Here is a 22477-nt window from a genome sequence, read left to right as displayed (position 1 = left end):
TTGAAGCAAGTTGAGAAAGAAAAAATGCAGAAATTGCATCATGTGTATTGTATAATTACAAGAGTCACAAGCCCTCGCCCAGAGACCTGAGCTTTGAAGCAGCGCACCTCTCAGCTGTAGGACGTTGCATCATGATTAATATAAACTTGCCTACACGTGCAGCTCCCTAGTCTAAGGAAAAGGTATGAACTAAGTGTTCACAGGCACAAACATGTTTGAGAATCCCACTGCTGGCCTCCAAAGAAGAGATGGAAGGCACTGGTCCCTGATTTCAATAAACGTGGTTAATAACATGTACAATGATATAACATGCAATGGTAGTTGTGGACCCCTTTTTATGGCTCCGGCCTAGTGTACACATTAGATTCTTAATCTGGAGGCATACTCTCTTTCAGAATAATTATTGGAAATGCAGTCAGAAACACGATCGGAAACAAAAAGAAATCCAGAACATGTTTCTGGTACACCTTAAGTTCTTAAATAGAAAGCTCTCAGACACAGAGACGTAAAACTATTCTTTCTTTTTTTCCAGCTGTAGGTTTGACTTTTGAAAAGAAAAGAGGATTCAGGAAGCAAAGAGCTTCCTACCTAGAAAGATTTAGCAGAGCAGAATAATGAGCTCTTCAAATGGGATATTGTGTACCTAACTGGAACTGCAAAAAATGTACTTGGCTGAAGGCTCACTGAACTTGAACAAGAAAACTTTGAACTAAAATGAAAGAGGTAAGAAGATATGTATGCACACACACACACACACACAATGTATTTTTATACAGAGAATAAAATTTGTTTCATTGAAACTGCAAAATTAGGTTTCAAGAGCAACAACAAATCCCAAACTTGACGTATAATTAAAAAAATAAACCAAGCAATATAGAAAATCTTCATTTCCAAGTGGATAAAAATATATGAGCTCAATAAAGATCAACCATACCAGGATGGAACATGAAAAGCACTGATTATCAATGCTAAATAAAGGACAGTCTCTAACAATGTGTACCCAAGGTTGGTCCTTAATTCTGATTCTCAATAGTTTGAATGAAGACACAAGCTCATAGGACTCTTGGAAGCCAGGAACATATATTTGGTTAGGATTCAAGAAGATATTGGACAGCTAGCACAAAGAATTTCAACTAAAACAATGTGAATAAAGATGCATATTAGATGAGTAACAGCAATTATTTTGTAATATGTATCTCTGAATGCAGGAATAGGCTATAGGAAGTTCAGATAAACTAAACAGTACTGGAATCATTCAGTAAAATATGGACTATCTATGAATCTCTTTAGTGAGAAGACTGCACTGAAACACTGTGCATACTTTTGGGTTTACCACCTTAAAAGTTCTATTTTAACCCAAAGGGGGTGTATTGAGAGGACTTTGGGATGGCAAAAATTTTAGAAAAATCTGTCATACAAAGAGTCTTTGAAGCAATAGTGTGAAAATTCTACATGTTGCATATGGATTTAGGTGGTGACCAAAGGGTCTCAGAAAATGGCCAGAAAAATCGGGAGATTCTCTTAGTTATTAATGTCTTCTGGAATATATTCCTGATATTCCCAGCAAGTGTATCTTCAGTGTAATTTGGAAATAGCCTTGAATGTGTTTTATTCTTTCAACACAGATGTCAAAGCATCCTTTATATATATATATACACACACACACACACACATATATGTGTATATATATTCTATTTCTTTATTCTATAAATAATATATAATATTATAAATAATATAATGAAACTATATATAACTATATATAATATATAATAAATATATAATAAAACTATAAATTATATATATATATATATATATATATTCTATTTCTTTTTTGTAAACAGCTATGGTCCATAGGAGAGGATGTAAGGAGACTGCTATACAGATATGCAATATCTGACTTCATGTAGACACTTTAAGAAAACATTGTGATGACTGGAAAAGCAATCATAGTAAGATAAAAAATCACTTTGGAGCTACAAGAACTATAGGGATTTCATAACTGGCTGATGATTCACAATAAAATATTCACAATAAAATGTTTTGTGAATTCATAGGTACACTTGCAACCTCTAAGCTTTTACAGGGACAGAAGGCTACAGAGTAGGATAGTATAATGCAAGTTGCATACTGCTTCTGGAATTCAGACATAATTTTCTTGAGCTAATAGTATGTGTCCTATTATTTTTTTGCTCAATATTTTGAAAGACCTTGAAAGATTCTAATCACTGTGCTACTTATATAAACTGTAATAGAATTTAAATTAAAATAAGGGATGCTTTTTAAATACTCCCTGGGGCAAAAACATATCTTATATTAAAGTCCAAAATTGCCCTATATCTTGGTATTAAAACTATGTGTTCTTCAAAACTTAAATTATTAGACATCCATACACTCCCCACCATTTCATAGGATTCTTTGTTTGATAATACAGGTATAAAGATAGGCTTTCTCTCAAGCACAGCCAGCAGACATTAAAATAATATTTTTAAATCCATCAGAACAGCAGATGTATTTAAGATCCCCAGATGTGGATCTCTAATTGAACTAAACTTAAAAAAATTTTTTTTAAATGTCTGAAGAGAAAGCTAGGAACTAGAAACTTAATTTCACCAGACAGATAAATATGCAAGACTTCATATTGTTTCCTTTTTTTTTTTTTCTGGTCTTCCAGCAGCAATAAGATATACTCATAATTTAACTATTATCAGAGACCATGCATGAAACAATGCTCTTTTGCCCGCCTGTACAGCTCCTCTCACATAATAGGTACTTGATAAATAATGATTTGAACTACACTCAGCAGGAACTTGTCTTTTGTTACAGTTTCCTTATTATGTTGACATGTATTAAGACATTAAAAGGAAAATGAACTTACATATCCTCTAACACTTCAACAGCATTACCTCCTCAAGCTCTCTACTAAATGTTTATTGCTTCTCTCCTGCTTCCTGACTTCCCCTTCTTTGACCCTAGAATTGCCCTAATATCAATTTTCAGCCTCCTGATTCTGCCTGTTCATTTAAGTTTGAAACATCCTCCTGGCCTCCCTTGCTTTTTCTGCCAAATCACGAATGTATGATCCAATATGTCATTATGTTCTTATTTGCACCCTGGAATGTCAACCCTTTGACCATCTGCCACACTCCTTCTTGATCATCTTTAAATCCCAGATAAACACAAGCATCCATTGTCTAAGGCTTCTGCTTTCAGAGTCGTTAAAAAAGATATATGTTGGTAAAATAGTTATAATTATCTTAATTGGCTCCACCAAGTACATAGAGAAACGTAGACTATGCTCTTAAAGGCGCCTAGCCATCAATTTGTCGATATCTATTCTTTATCAGATGCCAGGCAATAGCTATTCTGAGCTGCTTTGCCATTTTCCTTTGAGCCTTAATCTTCCATTCACAGCAGGAAAATGTCTTTCCCAAAAAGAAGCTACTATCTACTATCAACATTTTAAAACCGCATTTGAAACTGTTCAGTTCCTCTTTACCATCAACTATGTCCATCTCTCTATACAAGACTATGTATTAGAGACAAAAAAATATAAGTACATATGAAGAAAAAAATATGAACTTTGAAGAGTATCAGCAAATCTGCTCATGAATAACACATATGAACATGCATAAGAGTGTTAATAAGAGTGGAGAAGGTGATAAAAAAACAGAAACTTTTAAAATAGAAAGCCAGCCCCAAATTCAAAATAATTCATAACCATACCACAATAATATAATAATTGTAGAAGGAGAGATAAGGGTTGTTTACAGAAAAAAAAAGAGACAAGTATACGAACTACAAGAGAAGCCCTCTACTCATTATTTGTCACATACCTTTAACAAATACTATTATTTTTAGTGGGAATGGATGAATCAAAGTAGAAGATATTACGTTTGGAGTCACTAAATTTGTAAACACAGAAGGAAATTGTGAGGATAAATCCTTAGCTTGAAAAAGTGAACACATGACCCTATTTATGAAGTTGTTTTAATGTTTCCCCTGCCTGAGAGCAGAGGGTAGAGGAGGTGACTCCTGGGGCATTATGTCCTTCTGAGCCAGGAAGGAATTAAAGCAGAGAATAACCTACAGTTTCACAAAAGGAAAACAAAAAGGAAAGTGGCATGGAATGGTAAATATTAGGCACATTTTACTTTGTCTACTTTTATACTTGTGCTTAGAGAACAGTAGGACGGAACAGTCCTTTGCTGTCACTCCTTTGTGAGTGGGAGTAAAAAAAGGTGAGAGGAGGTAGGGTCTGCCAAATACATTAGGAAAAATATATAAAAGTAAAAACAAAAATCAACAGAGATTAAAATCACTAAGAAGAGAACAAAAGAATATTTTCCTATGTAGAGCAAAATGGCCATTAAAACAAATCACTGCATTTGAAGTCACGCTTTCCGATTTTAGGCTCAAGATGGCATATGAACCCTCTGCCTTCTTCCTAGTCAAGCTTTGGGTCTCTATTTTCCCTTAGAGGACAGTATGATGCTAGCAGGTGTGACCACCTACATGCGAGTAAGGAGGACTGAGATCTGACTGGGAGGGAAGGGGGATCCCTACTAGAACCCAAACAGCGTGTCTCAGCCTCACCAGAGACTGCAGGTAAGTGACTCAGCAGGGCCCAGCTGCTACCACATCCACTAGAGGATGTTGGAGGCATCGTCTGCAACCATATTCTCAGGACTGCGGGGTGTTGTTTTATTTAGGAATTGGGAGAAATGGCTAAATGGTCTCTCGAAGCCCTGTGGTTAAAAACGGAATTTTCAATGGTTAGACTCTGCAGAGAAATTAAGCACATTACAGCACCAGCTGCGAGTTCTCATTTGAAGGACAAAAATAAACTCTGGGAATATTGACTACGAGAAACCTGACGGTACGAAAGAAGTACAAACTATACATCAAGGCTCTTCATGGCTTCCGATGTGTTTCAAACCAATGGACTGTGAAATCCGAAAGAAAAGGCCCTAAATGACACCTCTTTAAGAGGTTTTAAACAAAGTCAAATCTGATGGGCACCTGGGTGGCTCAGTGGGTTGTGTCCAACTCTTGATTTTGGCTCAGGTCATAATCTCATGGTTCGTGAGTTCAAGCTCTGTTATGGGGCTCTGCGCTGACAGCACAGGGCCCGTGTAGGATTCTTTCACTTCCTCTCTCACTGACCCTCCCTCTCTCTCAAAATAGATAAATTAATTAATTAATTAATTAATTAAAAAAAAACCTAAACAAAAAAAAAATAGTCAAATTTGAAAATGGTCCTTATCTTAAACTCAGTGTAAACTCAGATAGCCTTTCACCAAACCCAAATAATCACAAGGAAAACAGTACTTTCCAACAGTGCCTTTTAAGTATTTTGCTAAAACTCGTAAGACAAGTTACAAATGATATGACCTTCATGTTCAGAAGTATGAATTAATACTACCAAGAAACAAGTAAAGGTAATAAAAACAAGGAAAAATCAAAATCTTCAAAAGGTTGAAACAACCAGAATAGGATAGTCTACAGAATCTTTTGTTTAATTGTATTAAAATGGTAATTTCCGGGGCAGGTCATTTATGTAAAAAAGTCGTATGGGCTCATTCATTTTTATTTTTATTATTATTATTTTTATTTATTTATTATTATTTTTTTTAATGTTTATTTATTTTTGAGACAGAGACAGAGCATGAACGGGGAGGGTCAGAGAGAGAGGGAGACACAGAATCGGAAACAGGCTCCAGGCTCCGAGCCATCAGTCCAGAGCCTGACGCGGGGCTCGAACTCCCGGACCGCGAGATCGTGACCTGGCTGATGTCGGACGCTTAACCGACTGCGCCACCCAGGCGCCCCGGACTCATTCATTTTTAAAGAATGGGAGTGTCTATCAAAGTGGAAAACGCATATCTAAAGAAGAAAACTGAGAGACAAATATGAGTAGATAGCAAATTATCAACAAAATTATAAGGATTTTCAAATTTGAAAGCCTTATTATATGTGATTTGGAACCCTGCAAACAGAGATACAAGTATACACATAGTTATAAATTCTCTCTTCCATGTGTAAAATCTGTAAGATTTACAAATGCACTTGACAATTAGAATTAAGCCTAGGAATTAGGCTGGCAAATCTCCTTGCATCAAATAAAACCTAGTCCCTCAAGAAAGCAGCATAAAGACTATGAAGCGGAACAGTCTTACCTGGTAGACTAATGATAATTTATACTGGGGGATTAGATTACACTTTTATATTACAAAATGAATAAATACAACAATCGTGTGCACAGAACCCTTGTATAAGCTTATACTCACAGACTTGGTTACATGACCAGAGTTCATTAGCTATAGATATTTGGTTAAGAAGCTGGAATTAAACAATGTGAGTTTTTGAGCCTAAAGTGAAGCTTACCTATTACAATTTCAAGAGAAGGTGATTATAAGAAAAACTACATTTTAATCAGGAAGCATTTCATGCTTTTTTGTTGTTTTAGAGTAATGTAATTTGATGATGCTTGCGACTTAAAAATTATCTTCTGAACTCTGGCTTTTAATTTTAAATAAAATTGTATTATTAGTGACATGTTAGTTAGTGATAAATAAGGTCATTTATCAAACAAACCTATTTACAATATATATTTCGCTATATATGTTGTAAAAAGAAAAAAAATAGAAATTCTTCACTTGGTTACTTTCCAAATCAAAGTCTTCAGTATTTTAATAGGTAAGGGTCAAAATTTTCCAGATAAATATTGAAGATTTTCGTTAAGTACTAAATTTTCTATTCACCACAATTTTGTACTAGGACAAATAAAGGATTAATGGCAGAATCTTTTTTTTTTTTTCTAAGCATGGGACATAGATAGCAGTGTACTTAATACTTCGTGTGTCCTGAATAGTGAATAAAACGCCTGTGTCTCTGCCTTACCACATGTCCCTGGCTAGATTCTTCTAAATGATGCTGCATTCTGTCACCTTTCTGCTGTCTTGATTTCCAGTCTAATTGAAAAGTATTCTCAGATTCATTCTACCTGGCGGATCGGATTCTATCGTTTAAAGTCAAATCACGTTTCAGTACAACCTTTAGTGATCTAAGTGTCACTGCCTTCAGTTAAAAGTTACATTTCATAACATCTTCTTTTCTCCAACTAGACGGCAAGTCCCCTGAAAGCAGGAGCTTTGTGTTTTAATTCTTAACATTCTGGACAGCTTAGATCACTGCCTTATACAGCACGGACAACGCATGCCCCCTTACAGATTAAGTGGTAGGAGAAAACAATGTCAATTTAAGAGCTGACTACAGATTTCTTTTAGAGAAAAAAATTCTTTGTATGATGAGAGAGGAAGAATGGTGCTGAATAGTTATACAGTGTGAGTCTCCTGTGGAATGCTGGACAGCCAGTGTAAATGTCAAGCCATGAAAAAAAGCTGTGTGTGTGTGTGTGTGTGTGTGTGTGTGTGTGTTTCAGGTGCTTTTCTTCAGTTTTTAATTAGATACAATAAATGAGTATATTCTTACTGAAAATACTCAAAGTCCATTTCATAAACATTTCTTAAGCATATTTACTTTGGGGTGCCTGGAAGGCTCTGTCCCTTAAGCATCCAACTTGATTTGGTCTCAGGTCATGACTTCGTGGTTCCTGAATTCGAGCCCTGCGTTGGACTCTGCACTGACAGTGTGGAGCCTGCTTAGAATTCTCTCTCCTTCTCTCTCTGTGCCTCCCCCACACTCTCAATATCTCTCTCTCTTTCTCTCTCTTGAAAACAAATACATTAACAATAAAAAAAAGAAACATATTTTCTCATTTGCAAGAGACAAAGAGAGATAGAGAGAGAGGGAGAGAAAGAGCGAGAAAGAGAGAGAGTTGGGGGGCAAAGGGAAAAGGATAGAGAGAGTCTTCAGTGTGCTCCACATTCAGCATGGAGCACAATGTGACAATGTGGGGTTCGATCTCACAATCATGAGATCATGACCTGAGCTGAAATCAATAGTCAGAGCCTTAACTGACTGAGCCATCCAGGCACCCCAAGAAAGATTCTTATTTTCTACAGTATAATTATTACTCATGAATGTGATTAAATACTACACTTAGATCGTTATTTTTGTTTGATGTTTAATTATATGTTGTTCATTTAATACTTTGCTTTTACCTTTTCAGACATTTATTCTTATTTTCATTTGACTGCTATAGCTCCAAATATTTTATCAATGGAACATTATTAAATTGATAGATTTTTTAAATGTTTGATTATTTTTGAGACAGAGAGAGACAGAGAATGAGTGGGGAGGGGCAGAGAGAGAGGGAGATACAGAATCAGAAGCAGGCTCCACGCTCTGAGCCATCAGCACAGAGCCCGACGTGGGGCTCGAACTCACAAACCACAAGATCATGACCTGAGCTGAAGTTGGACGCTTAACCGACTGAGCCACCCAGGCACCCCTATGATTAATAGATTTTATATTTAATATTATAGTAATTATATTAAATACTGAGGCATTCAGTATTTTAAAATACATTTCCCTGATTGTCACATGAGTACTATCCTAACAGGAAGAGGATTATCTTATTGTAGTTCTTTTTTTCAAGTGTCACTAAAACAAGATCCATCGACTATTAGCTCGTTATTTCGCAAATAAGTACTTCAGCACCATTTATTGTTATCTTTATAATTTAATTTCATTGGAAACTGGTAAAATTATTTCCTTGTCTGTCGAGTTAGGGAATTTCTCTGGGATAGTTACATATTCTTCCCACCTAAAACTCAAATATTTCTTTACTCAGAGTAATTTATTTGGATTCTTTATATTATTTTTCCATCTATGTATTTACTTTTTAGTCACCTTCAGTGTGCCCTTAAAACATGTAGCCTTTCGTATGTGATTTCAAATTCTTTATATTTTCATCTCTCTTAAAAATTACAAAATAGTAATGATTGTGTCCATATCTCCATTTTACAAAGGACGAAACAGACACACCGAGAACAAGGATTTGGTGGTGGTCTCACACATAATTAGCAGAGAAACCGGGTTTCAAATAGAGCCAACCTATTTCCAGAGTCAAACTCTAAAACTTTCTTCTTTGTTTTTCCTCTTATTTCTTTTAACAGATATTTACTTAAAGTTTCCTCTGTGTCAGGCACCATGGTAGGAGTGAGGAATACAGCAGTTAAATAAGTCAGACAAAATTCCTTGTATGCCTGGATTCTATAGTCTAAATGGGGAGAGAGCCCACCCTGTGACAAGTGTTGTGATGAGGGAAGTACCAGTTTTCATATAACCATTTGTCATTAAAAACAAAATGGATTTTTTTTCCTGTCTAATGACTGTTGGATATTGGGTGTTGGGTAGCCAAAGTCCTGGCTAATTTTCTCTTAAGGGCATTAAATTTTTCCAGTTATGTCTTGAGTATGGATGGAGTCAGGGTTACCAAGACTTCTGGGAAAAGAGGGAAGTGACTGAAGCTTGATAGATGATAGAAATCAGGAGAGACAGCAAAATTCCACAAGACTCAAAAGAGCAGGAGGCGTCCAAGGACACTGACGTCACCTCTCAACTCCCTTGTGAGAATGAGAGGAAAGCAGTGTTCTCTTGGGCAGTGTTCCTTCTTTCTCCATCTTTCTGATTACTGGTTCCGTTTTAAGCAGTGGCTATTCGAGTTTTATCACCCTACCAGAAATTTTAAATTGGCAATGGTTTCATGTGTCCACTCAAAAAGTCTTTGTCAGATATTTAAGTATGGTTTTCTCTTTCTCACATTAGGTGGTGCATCCCAATATATGCTAACTGCCTCTCTTTCATCCTGCTTGACCCTTGCAATGTCCTGTGATCTTCTGCTGAGGGAAGTCCTTTGAGCTCCAATTCCCAGTGATTTCTCCAACACAGTAAGAAGTGGTGAGTAGATCTGGGCCAGTATTTATATATTTTCTTGTGAATCTCAATGCCTCTCGGCTTTGGAAGTGACTTTCAGGATCCATCCACAGACCAAGTTTATTTAGCTCTACATTGTTACCCTAGCAAATATTTGGAAGAATGAGCCTGAAATCTATTTTTAGTCTGCAATTTCTTTTGTCTATTATTCCTTTCAAATATCTGCTAAGCTGGGCTCCTTTTTCACCATACTCTGTTCACCCTTACTTTTGGTACTATCCTTGAGTACATGGTAATTTGGGAGAAGGGCTATAGCGGGAATGGGAGAGTAATGGAAAACAAAACCCAGAAAAACACAAAAAAGTCAGTGGAAGTGATACCTGGCACAGAGTGACAATGTTACCCAGGGCAACTTACATATATATATATATATATATATATATATATATGTGTGTGTGTGTGTGTGTGTGTGTGTGTATGTGTATATATATGTGTGTGTATATATATATACATATATATATATATATATAATTTATCTATTTTTATTCATGTGTTTGAGATGTTCTAGAGAATCTAGATAACCAGCCGGTCCCTTTCTGTGTACTTTTTGTATTACCCTTTCCATAATGGTTAAAAATGCTACCTTTGCCTTCTGTCAAGGTCATATGCTTATACATAGATTTAGATATCTAATTTTATTCACTCCCCTGAATTTGTTCTCCTCCTCTCTTTATTTCTCTACTAGTACCATATTTAAAGAGTATTTCATTGTTTTATGCTAGTCTTAGCCTATCAATGACTAATTTTGTGGTTGGACCAGCCTTTGTGATTCTTACTATGATTGCAAGACACTCTTCCGCAATAAGCATTAGGAAAATTTGAAAAACAAAAAAAAAACAAAAAACCAAAAATGTTTATTACTTACATATCCTGGAAATTATGTGGCATGCCTGGGGTCACACAGAGAGGTGGAGGGTAGAGAGAAAGAGAATGTGGAGGGGCCTTCAAGTTCTATTGGTATTGGGGTCAAGGGTGGGTCCTAGGGTCTGGGAGACTCACTCTTTATTGATGAATTTAAAACATAAGAGTGGGAATTTAAAGCATCATAAGAGAGGCAGAGAGAAAAAGGCCCAAATCAACAGTTATCAAAATCAATCAAAGTCTCTAAAACAAAGAGTCTCCCAGGACAGGGGGAGGCAGCCTGGATCTTGATCTAGTCCTGTGGCTGGCATGGTGTTTGTTCCAGATAGCTCTCTTTGAAGTGGGGGCCTTGGCAATCAAAGCTTAAGTCAGGCACTTGCAAAAAAAAAAAAAAAAAAAAAAAAAAAAAAAGAAAAGAGAAAAACCAACTGTCTGGGTTTACACTCACTATATTCATCTTTATAATGTCTAGATATCTGTTAGGATATGTCCTCTCTTCTTCTGTTTCTGCTAATTACATACCTCCATCATCTTCTTTTTCAATACATTTTTGCTTTTCTTAATCCTTTACTATTTATTTGCATTTTATTAACAGATGACTAATTGAGTTTATCATTAAAATTAGATTTAATTTATAGATTAATATGAAAATTTAAATTCTCTGATTAAATAATTTGGTAAATATATTATTTTGGGGTGTGCTTTTATATTTTCAGTAACATTGCTCTTTATATAGAATAAACTTGAAAATTATGTATTGGATTTTTTTTCCTCTAATGATTTTAGAAGGGTTTGTGGTAATTTGCTCGATTTGTTTTTGCCATTTTAAATTGTACCTGATTTACTATTTATTCATATATTTTTTTTAATTAATTAATTTATTTGAGAGAGGCAGAGACACTGTAAGAAGGGAAGGGGCAGAGAGAGGGAGAGAAAGAATCTTGGAGTAGGCTGAGTACTTCCAGCGTAGAGCTCTACGCAGGGCTCAAACTCATGAAACCTGGAGATCATGACCTGACCAACACCAAGCGTCAATGCTTACCTGACTGAGTCACCCAGGTGCCCTTGTAGTTTTTTTTTTTTTTTTAAATATAGGAAATCGATCCATTTGGGGCATTTGCTAGTATTCAAAAATGTTGGCAAAACATCCCATTACTATGCAAGGTGTTTCTGTAGACTTTCTTACATTTTCCTATAGACAATTTCATCATCTGTTAACAAGGATAATCTTGTGTTTTGTTTCTATTTATCATGGTTACGTTTTTCTCTTTGAAGTGAGAATATTTTTATTTTTACAATGCTGATTAGTTGTAGTGACTGTAGGTGTCCTGAGACCAGAAGAGTTGCTTAGATGAACCTATCAGAAACCTACCAGAATGTGCTCCTTCGTAAGCATGTGAGCTGAATAAATGTCTTATTTTAGACCCCATGGATCATGGGTTTTCTTTTTTTCAGCAATAGTTGTTTCTTTTGAAGCAATGGGTAAATATTTCCAACTTTTTATATAAAATTTCCTATCTCATTTTGAATTTGGTACACCTCTTCAAAGCAGCATATTTATATACAGCTTTGATGAAAAATGATATTTAATCCGATTATGACTACAATATGTTTGAACTTATTTCTACTTTCTTCTTTCATTTTCTATGCTTTCACTTTCCATCTTTTATTCTCCCCTTTGGCCTTGTGCTCCATTGATAAAATAAGCTTTTTTATTTAACTTTCTGAAAATCCTTGCTTTGGAAATCACAGACTTTTATTCTGCTAATTTAGCATTTACTCTTCAAGCTTTAACATATGAAATAAAACATGAATTACAATATTTTTTTCTTCTCTATTATATTCTGCAGAGATTCTGAAGGCAAAGATTAATACGACATTTGTCAAAATGTCAGTAGCGAACAGTAAAAACTTATTTTTTATACATTGGAAAAAATTCTTAACTAAGGGGTCCTCCTTGATTTTAGATAGCTTACCATTTTTAACTACATCTAGGAAAGGTTATTGATAATAGCAAATTATTTTCCTTCAGCATTTTGAGCACGTGGTTTTTGTCAACCTCTTTCAGCTTTAAAAAAAAATTAGGGGCACTTGGGTGGCTCAGTCAGCTAAGCTCCTGACTTTGACTCAAGTCATGATCTCATGGTTCATGAGTTTGAGCCCTGCATCAGGCTCTGTGCTGATAGCTGAGAGCCTGGAGCCTGCTTCCGATTCTGTGTCGCACTCTCTCTTCACCCCTGCCCCGTTCACACTGGTCTCTCTCTTTCAAAAATAAATAAACATTAAATTTTTTTTTTCTCAACGTTTATTTATTTTTGGGACAGAGAGAGATAGAGCATGAACGGGGGAGGGGCAGAGAGAGAGGGAAACACAGAATCGGAAACAGGCTCCAGGCTCTGAGCCATCAGCCCAGAGCCTGACGCAGGGCTCGAACTCCCGGACCGCGAGATCGTGACCTGGCTGAAGTCAGACGCTTAACCGACTGCGCCACCCAGGCGCCCCAAAAATAAATAAACATTAAAGAAAATTAAAAAAAAATAACACAGGAATCTACTTTAAATCTAATTCTCATTGTTTTTAATTATTCTGCATTTTGTCTTTGATACTGTAAAGATTTTTCTCTTTACCTTTGAGGTTTAACAGGGTTTTTTTTAATTTGTTTTTAATTTATTTTTGAGAAAGAGAGACAGAGAGTCTCTCTGTGGGAGGGGAGGGGCAGAGAGAGGGAGACACAGAATCAGAAGCAGGCTTTGAGCTGTCAGCACAGAGCCCAAAGTGGGGCTCGAACTCGTGTACCTCAAGATCGTGACCTGAGCCAAAGTAGGACACTTAACTGACTGAACCACCAACGCACCCCTGAGATTTACCAGTTTTAAACTGTCATATCCAAGTGAAGATTTGATTTTGTGCTTGGCTTTGGTGTTTATGTTCATTGTAAGGACACATCTATTTTCAATATGAGAAACTGTCAAGTAATTTTACCTATCTATATTGTTGATTGCTATAATTTCTTCTTAATTCTTCTAGGCACGTTATACTCCATATCTGCTAAGTGTTCTTATGCATTTTTAAAGTTTTGATATACCTGAGCTTTTTTGCTTGAATTAATGACTTTTACATTTGACTTGTTAAACTTTCTTTGTGTCCTGTCTAGAGGTAATGCTGCCTAGTAATTTGTGTTGTTCTGTCTTTATATCTGTGTCTATGTGTATGTGTATACATATACGTATATTATATATGTTTATATACAGGTATATGTCTTTGTAATTACAGTATAAACTTAAGAATATAAACATATATATATAGTTTTATACATACCTAAATATCTATAAATTTCTATATGTAGTTCTGTATATATGTATGTAATACATATGTAGTTCTGTATATATGTAATTTCTATATGTAGTTCTTTTCTATATATTCAATAACTATAGTTTTATATGTTTATATATAATTACATATATAAAACTGAATTATTGTATGTTTCTTATATGGTTCTATATACTTTTTTATATATGCAAAAACTATAGTTTTATTTTGATAAAGATTTAATTAATTCATTGATTTCATAGGGATTTTTAAATTGTTTTCATACAGACTTGTTTTCTTTCATTGTCTCATTTCACTTAACTGCTTCTTGGTCTTTTTGTAAACATGTTATTTTTTTTTTTTAATTTTGAGAATCCTATATACTTTTATTAAAATATTTTCTGATCACTTATGTGTTTTGTATTATTCAGAGTAAATTCACTTTCTGACTTATTTTTTTATTTCATTGTCTACCTTTTAATGTGTTGATCTGTGGGCTTAGAGTAAACAATAATATATACACCTCCCTCTTATTTTGGAAATCTCTTTTTCTCTCTATTCAGTCTTTACCATTTAGCAGTTTGGGAGATGCTACTAAACCAAAGGCTTCCTGATCACCCATCCTGGCTCGGAGGCTAGGTCTGCCTTCCACCGTTCCCTGAATGTGTACTTTTGTGTAAGCAGTGAGTGCCTGTGCACGCGCACGTGCGTGCTCGCTCACACACACACACCAATTTTCATTGTCTTTGTTTCTTTTAGATATATTTTGTATGTTCTGGGGGCATATAAATGCTAAGCTACCAGGATTCAGCAGGCTTAGATCGTTAATATTTATATTTACTCTTTTTATTTTTGTGCTGGTTGTTGTCCAGAGAATTATTTATGCACCTGTGAACATATATATGTATGAGTGCGTTCATTTTGGTATGGCTATTCTGTTTTTAATTTCATCTTTACATATTATTATCCATAACTGTCTTGTGTTTATAGAAAAGGCCATCTTTACATACGGTATCTCTAACTCTCCCAAAGTTCCAGAGTGGGTATTTTAAAGCATAATTTATGGATGTAAAAGCTGAGGCTCGGAAAGTTTAGGTGGCTTATCTAGCATAATCAAATCGGCTTGCCATAAATTCAAGCTTTCTGCTATGCACCTGATTTTTTTTCTAAAAACTGCTGTTTTACCTATCCAAAAGAAAGTTTCCTGTGTTATTTATAATTTTATCAATTCCCAACATTTAAAAAAATAATCTTACAAATATATTAAAACATCTTTATCCCTACACAACTGTCCATAGGCCTCACATGTTTGACAAAGCATTCGTATGTATGTTTAAAATAAACGTTAAAAAGCTTACATTGAAAAATGTTTGTATGTATGTTTAAAAATGTTAAAAAAATTACATTTAAAACAAATGTAAAAATATGTACATCAGCACCATAAATCCTTTCAAGAGTGTATATATTTGAGGGAAATTAGTTCCTACCACTGGTGAGTCAAATGATTGAATTAAGCCCTTTTGAATGTAGCCATTCATTAAATTCACAAATTCCAGATCTAGTATTTTTGTCTGCGGATTTTTAATCACTGAGTGGGTCTCAACAATATTAAAATTCTCCTGTTTTTAAAAATATTTTTGGACTTATACTTACATGGGTTAAATAACTTGAATGCCCATCTTTAAATCCAAGTCAAATTTTCATTATATCATCAAATGAAATTACTTAAAAATATAAAATAAAATCCTTATTGGAATGTAAAAACAAACAACTGAAATATATAGATAGATATAGATATAGATATCTAGATATGATTGTAATCTAAGGCAGAAAGTTGAATGCTCTCCAAATTTTGCAAATATTGAAATATGGGAAACAGTAATAGATTTTTTTACATATTTAACATACTTACATTAAATATATTTGGGATTGTAGAATGGAATATTCAAATGCAAATAAGTTTACAATAATCGACTAATACAATATGTCAGATACAAACATGCACAAATATTTATTCTCGTACATAGAGCTGACTATAGGGTAGTTAAAATGAGAGACAATCAAGCTTTGTATTTTCATATGAATCTTGCTATGGCCACATGTACAATTTGGTCTTCTTGTTATGATAATATAAAGAAGGAATTAGGAATGATGGAAATAATGTTTTAGTGAGTTGACATTATGTAACAGCATTTTTTTTTTTTTTGGTGTTTGAAAATCCTTTTCCCTGAAGTGTAGAGAGGAAATTATATGTTTACTCTTAAGTGGATGCACTGTTGTTTCTTTAAAAGGATTCTGAGGCAAGTGTTAAATTCCAAAAGTAGCATATTCAGATAAACATGATCAAAGATAGTTTGGGGTAAGAAGAAAGTTGATACAAATCAGAACACTGCACATAGAGAATGACTTAGTGTTTCCTTTACATACAGAAGATTGATTTTTACAGGACCTGGAGAAATCTACCAAACAGGGAATCTAAATCATGGTGAATGTTCTCTAGGTACTAGATTATGGTGTTCTTTCTTTTCCCACACAATACAGAAGTTTAAGCAAAAGTAATTCAAAATTTACAAAATATTCTGCAATTATGCATATTTTCTACCCATAGTTTGAAAAATATTCATAATAACAAGAGGAAATATAATTTGTACACCACATTATGATAGCCTTGCTAATGCAAGATGAATTCAAACGTTGCATTTCCTTTCCTAACTGTCCCTAGGACATATTTTTCATTTTTCCTAATTTAAAATTTTTCTACCTCCTAGCAATTGCAAGCAGCTCTCATAAACATGTTTGTCAGCTAAGATTTCTCTTAAAATTTGCCCAAGAGCATATTACATGTACATTTCTTGTTTAAAGGAATGCTTCTGAATAAACTCAATGAAAGTTATTTGTACATATGGCTCAATTTTAAATACAAGCTATTCACAGATCATAACACATTAACATCAAACTGACTTTGAATGCGGATTTGCAAGCTGTTCATGGGTATGTAAAAATAAAACAAAACTGCTCAGGCCTATTCCATATTAAGTCAAAGCAGATCTCACATAGATTAAAAAGTATATGTAAATCGTGTTCACCTTCATTGTCCTTCAGAGTGAAGTTTGGGTTTATAGACAGGCGTTCATCAAGAAAGAAGTTAAACCTTGGTCCATTTGCAAAATCATCTTTATCAGTAGCACTGATGGTATGAATAACCTAAAGAGAGAAAGCAAATACTAAATAGTAAACTTAATTTTGCTTATTCCTTTGATTTTAATTATATTTGTCATCACAAAAGGATTTTAAAAAGCCCCCTTGATCCACCTTGCCCGCTTTCAAATTTAACTAATAAACGTACCAGCTAATTGGCTCTGTCTTATATGAGATTTTAGGAAACACATTACAGTACAATTTATAATCATTCACACTTTATTTTCTAGCATAGCACAGACATTTATTTATTATTATTATTTTTTCTTTATCACCCACAGTACCTTGGGCCAATTAGTCGCAAGATTTTGTATGGATACCTGTTTGGGGAAACATGAGTATCGTGTGTACAAATATAAATATCCTAGTGTTCATGTACAACAGATTTGTGGTGTTCCTGGTTCTCAGTACATGCAAACACAGTGGAGTCATACTATTTTTATTGTTTCGGGGAACTTTTGAGAGCATGATCTAGCCCCTCTATTTTACAGATAAGGATCGGAGACCCTAAAGGATTGTGATGGGACTCCTAACCGTTAAAATAGTAGCAAAGGCAAAACCAGACCACTCCGAGTTTTATGGAATACTTCTCATATACGGTGGTTGGGAAAAAGCAGTCTAAAATTTGGAGTCTGTGCATTATATGGCAGACAATGTTTGAATACATAAATAAAACATTCCAGGTGACCGAAGAACAGAACACAAATCGCAATAGCTGTAGACATTACACTCTTAAGGAGGAAATGGCCAAACCAATAAGCAGGACAATATTCTCCTCTTTTAAAACTTTGTATCCTAATTCTTAGGTATCTTTCATCTATCCCTTCCTTAGATAAATTAAGAACAAAGAGAGCAACAAGAAGCTTGTGAAAAGAGTGTGTCCTATATGGGAAATATAGTGTGTTCATTTCAAAAATTGTTACGATTTCTAAAAACATCTTACTCAATTTCATCCCATTTCCATCTTTTCTGAGTGAAAGAATACACCACTATGTGCAACAGTTAAAATGTAAATTCTTGTCCAAGTATTGAGCCCATTAGTTGGTCTGGCAGATGAGGACGAATATAAAAGTCCTAAAAAGGAATCCTCAGTGGCAGTGACACCAGAAAAGCATGTGTCCACACGCATTTCATTGCCAAAAGTGCTTCAGGCAATAGAAGTGATCCATTTCGTCCATATATGCACGCGGCTCTCACCCTGGCATCCTTGTTCAAGATGTACTTTCTCAGAAAGAAATCCTAGATAAAGCCTCCTCCTTCCAGCCCACATATTCCAAGAAGTCTCTATCATTCATCACTTCTTTCCTTCCCTTCACGCTATTACTTTATGAACTGAAAAATCTACGTATCTCCTTGATGTTTGCCTTCTTTTCCATCTAAAGCACAGCTACTCTCTGGATAGATCGTTCTTCCCTTGTATTGGCTTTTGACTTGATAGGAGAATAAATTGGATAATCAGAAACAATCTGACAACTTTTCTCAAGTGCATGAAAAGCTCCATGGAGGTCAGAGAGTGTGTAGTATAATCTGAAGAACAGACCCACATTCTGTACATATCAGGTACTTAATATAAAACTGAAATAAAACTACCAAATTTTCAAGATTGTTTTCAGGGTAACATAATGTAAATGTACATTTTTTTTCTTTTGGAAAAGAAATGTCCTATCTCCCCCTACACTTTGTTCATGGTCATTCTCTAATTCTGAGTCCTATTATGCTGATGATAGCTCAAAACCTATGGACACATTTTTCAAGTTCATTTCTTATCCTAGAATGTGATTCTGGAAGATAGTGACAGAGAACACTCAATTTAAACCAACTAAATTGTTTTATGTTTCCTCTTATTACTTCTTTGGGACAATTATTTTTTTCTCATTTGAAACTAATTTATGCATTATTTTAAATTTCCTTAATGTGTTTATACTTAAGTTTATTCTATTTGTTGAGCACTAATATAATCTATATTTTATCTTTCCTGTCTTACTGTTATCTTTAGCAAAATGTACTTTCCATTTTTATACCAGTAATTTCAAATCTGCATTTGCCAAGAAGCTCACTGTAGCAAATTTATCTTCCTCAAAGATTTCTCGATCTCATGTCCATAGTAAATGATGAGCTGATTACCACATTTTGTTTAAGAGGGAACCATGCATCTTGAATTCCTACAGAATTGTTGCTGACACATCTACACTTAAATATTTTTCCATACTTCTGAAAAATGCCTCCAAAACCATAGAATGTTGCTCTACTTTCATCTAGAACTCTGAGATATTCTGTTGATGCGAGAAGGTATATTCAATTTTTCTGTTTACTGATTACCTTTTTTTTCTTTCAGTAGTAAATAGATTTCCATTTATTGTTTCCTTGGACTTTTATTAGTAAACCCAGCTCAGAAGGTAATATGTTTGGGGCTCCTGGGTGGCTCAGTCTGTTAAGCGTCTGACTTTTGATTTCAGCTCAGGTCATGATCTCAGGGTTAGTGAGACTGAGTCCAGCCTCAGGCTCTGCACTGACAGTGCAGAGCCTGCTGGGGATTCTCTCTCTCTCTCTCTCTCTCTCTCTCTCTCTCCTTCCCTCTCTCTCTTCCTCTGTTCTTCCCCTGCTTGTTTTCATGCTCCCTCTCTCTCTCAAAATATAAATAAACTTTAAAAAAAAGAAGCTAACATGTTTGTGATTTTTAAAAGATTTAAGTGTCTAGATATCTAGATAAGTGCCATGTATCTGTCATTAATATTTTCTATTCTTTTGTCAGTAATGATTTATCTACACTCTGCTACCTGTGACGTTTGCTCAATTTGTTGGTGATGTACAATCCATTAACAATTTGCTTTCTCTCACTCCTTTTAACTGAAATTAGATGGTTTCTATCATATCCATATTATGTAATTAGTGCATAAATTCTTTGATTATTTTGAAAGATCTGAGAGAAGCAGTTACAGATTTATTCTACTAAAGGGAGGGGGAGTCCAAGTTGATAGTTGGTGTTTACTAAATAAATATATTCCTCTGTTTAAATGTGTTTTCCATAGTCTATTACTTCTTGAGTACTTTATTAGGGCGAAAAAATCAAACGAGTCAGTGTCACGGATTTATACAAATAATGTAGTCTTCTGTTAGGTAAATGAGATAATCCTAACTAAACATTTAAAGTAAAAGAACGTTCTGTGGAACACACTATATCTTCTTTAATCAATGAATTTGCTTTATAATATAATCTCACATGGGAGCATATATTTATTTAATAACAATACCAACCTTTGTTAGTTCAAGGAGGTTGATCTTTGTAAAATCTAAGTATAAGATGTCTGCTGATCTAGGTACATTTTTCATACAAAGTTATATTGTTAATAATTGACACGTTGGATGGAGGGAGGCTGGTATCAGACAATACATTTTTTTTAACAGATGTTATATTTCCTAAGTTTGCTGCTAATGAAATACACATACAAACACGGGAAAATTTGGTATAAATAAGCTAGAAATCGTCCTCATCATTTATGTTTCGGTTTTTATGTGTAGGCCCATCTCATTTATTTTGAATTCACTTTACTTTGGGAACTGACTTCAAATTTCATGCATGCATGATTTTCTTCTTAGTATCTTTTTTTCATGCAAGGTACTTAAAAGATTTTTTTTCAGAACAGGGAACTATATTAACTCAGAGAAATATATTGTTGTATTTCAGGTGTATTGATACCTGAATCAACCTGAACTCTGCTGTTATATGTGGTTTAAACCTCTGCTTCACAAAAGATGAATCTCTTTGCCATGGCCACATGCTGTTTTATGTAGATGCACAGCATCCATAATAAAAATGTCTGTAATTCTAAAAGTGATTGTTATAGAAAGAGGAGCCTTGTACAGCTGGGCAATACAAATGTGCTTTGGAAAAGTTATTTCACAAATTATTATTTAAATAGAGTTCCCGATTCCTACTCTGCATCAAAACGCACAAAGTTTCTCTAGAAACTCTATAAACATAAGGTTAAATGAACCAAAGACTGCAAAATTAAACAATAGGAAGATTCAGACCATTTCCCTTGTAATAGGTTAATCATATAAATTAACCATACAGTTTGGCAATGTTGGTTTTTTTTTTTTCAACATTTATTTATTTTTGGGACAGAGAGAGACAGAGCATGAACGGGGGAGGGGCAGAGAGAGAGGGAGACACAGAATTGGAAACAGGCTCCAGGCTCTGAGCCATCAGCCCAGAGCCCAACGCGGGGCTCAAACTCAGGGACCACGAGATCGTGACCTGGCTGAAGTCGGACGCTTAACCGACTGCGCCACCCAGGCGCCCCAATGTTGTTTTTTTTTTTTTTAAATAAGGGTGCAATAAACAATATATTCTTTTTTTTAATTTTTTAATGTTTATTTATTTTAGACAGAGAGAGACAAAGTGTGAGCGGGGAAGGAACAGAGAGAGAAGAAGACACAGAATCTGAAGCAGGCTCCAGGCTCTGAGCTGTCAGCATAGAACATGACACAGGGTTCGAACTCGCGGACTGCAAGATCGTGACCTGAGCCGACGTCAGGCACTCAACCGACTGAGCCACCCAGGTGCCCCAAAAATATTGTCAGGTGACTTTATTCCCTTAGTAAAATACTTTATTTCATTTTTGTGAAACAAATGTTTGGAGAAAGAAATGCTCAAGCAGGGGCGCCTGGGTGGCGCAGTCGGTTAAGCGTCCGACTTCAGCCAGGTCACGATCTCGCGGTCCGTGAGTTCGAGCCCCGCGTCGGGCTCTGGGCTGATGGCTCAGAGCCTGGAGCCTGTTTCCAATTCTGTGTCTCCCTCTCTCTCTGCCCCTCCCCCATTCATGCTCTGTCTCTCTCTGTCCCAAAAATAAATAAACGTTTAAAAAAAATGTTTTGAAATGCTCAAGCAATATAAAGAACCCAGCTATTTTAAAGTGACTTCTAAAATTATGTAATATTAAAGACAATAATGATGCTAGATCTGAATATAGTCTTAAAAGGATAATAAATAGAATCACTTAATGAAATCACATTAGAACTTAGGGGTGCTAAGTCAAGTGATTGATTGTTCTCTGAAAATAGTAATAGTTGTATGAAGAAAAGGAAAATACTATATACAGGGTTTAGACACCCAGAAAAAAGATACATTTTGTTATAAATTTAGCCTTTTATAAAAATTGCAACAAATAGCTTTTCATGCCAGGAGAATAAGGTAATCCACATTTAA

At 34.9% G+C, this 22477-nt stretch overlaps 1 protein-coding gene across 5 annotated transcripts in view; it reads right to left on the bottom strand.

Moving 5' to 3' along the window:
* CDH18 (cadherin 18) overlaps positions 1-22477 on the bottom strand; it is a 1036719-nt gene that overhangs the window by 12420 nt on the left and 1001822 nt on the right. For all 5 annotated transcript variants that reach the window (XM_043600791.1, XM_043600792.1, XM_043600798.1 and 2 more), the window contains one exon: positions 17157-17274. In XM_043600791.1, coding sequence (XP_043456726.1) covers positions 17157-17274 — 118 coding nt within the window. The remainder of the gene's footprint in view (positions 1-17156; positions 17275-22477) is intronic.

This window comes from Prionailurus bengalensis, chromosome A1 (genome assembly GCF_016509475.1).
Source record: "Prionailurus bengalensis isolate Pbe53 chromosome A1, Fcat_Pben_1.1_paternal_pri, whole genome shotgun sequence".
NCBI classification, from domain to species: Eukaryota; Metazoa; Chordata; class Mammalia; order Carnivora; family Felidae; genus Prionailurus; species Prionailurus bengalensis.
Note: the sequence above shows the minus strand (reverse complement) of the source record. Positions and strands in the feature narration are given on the sequence as shown.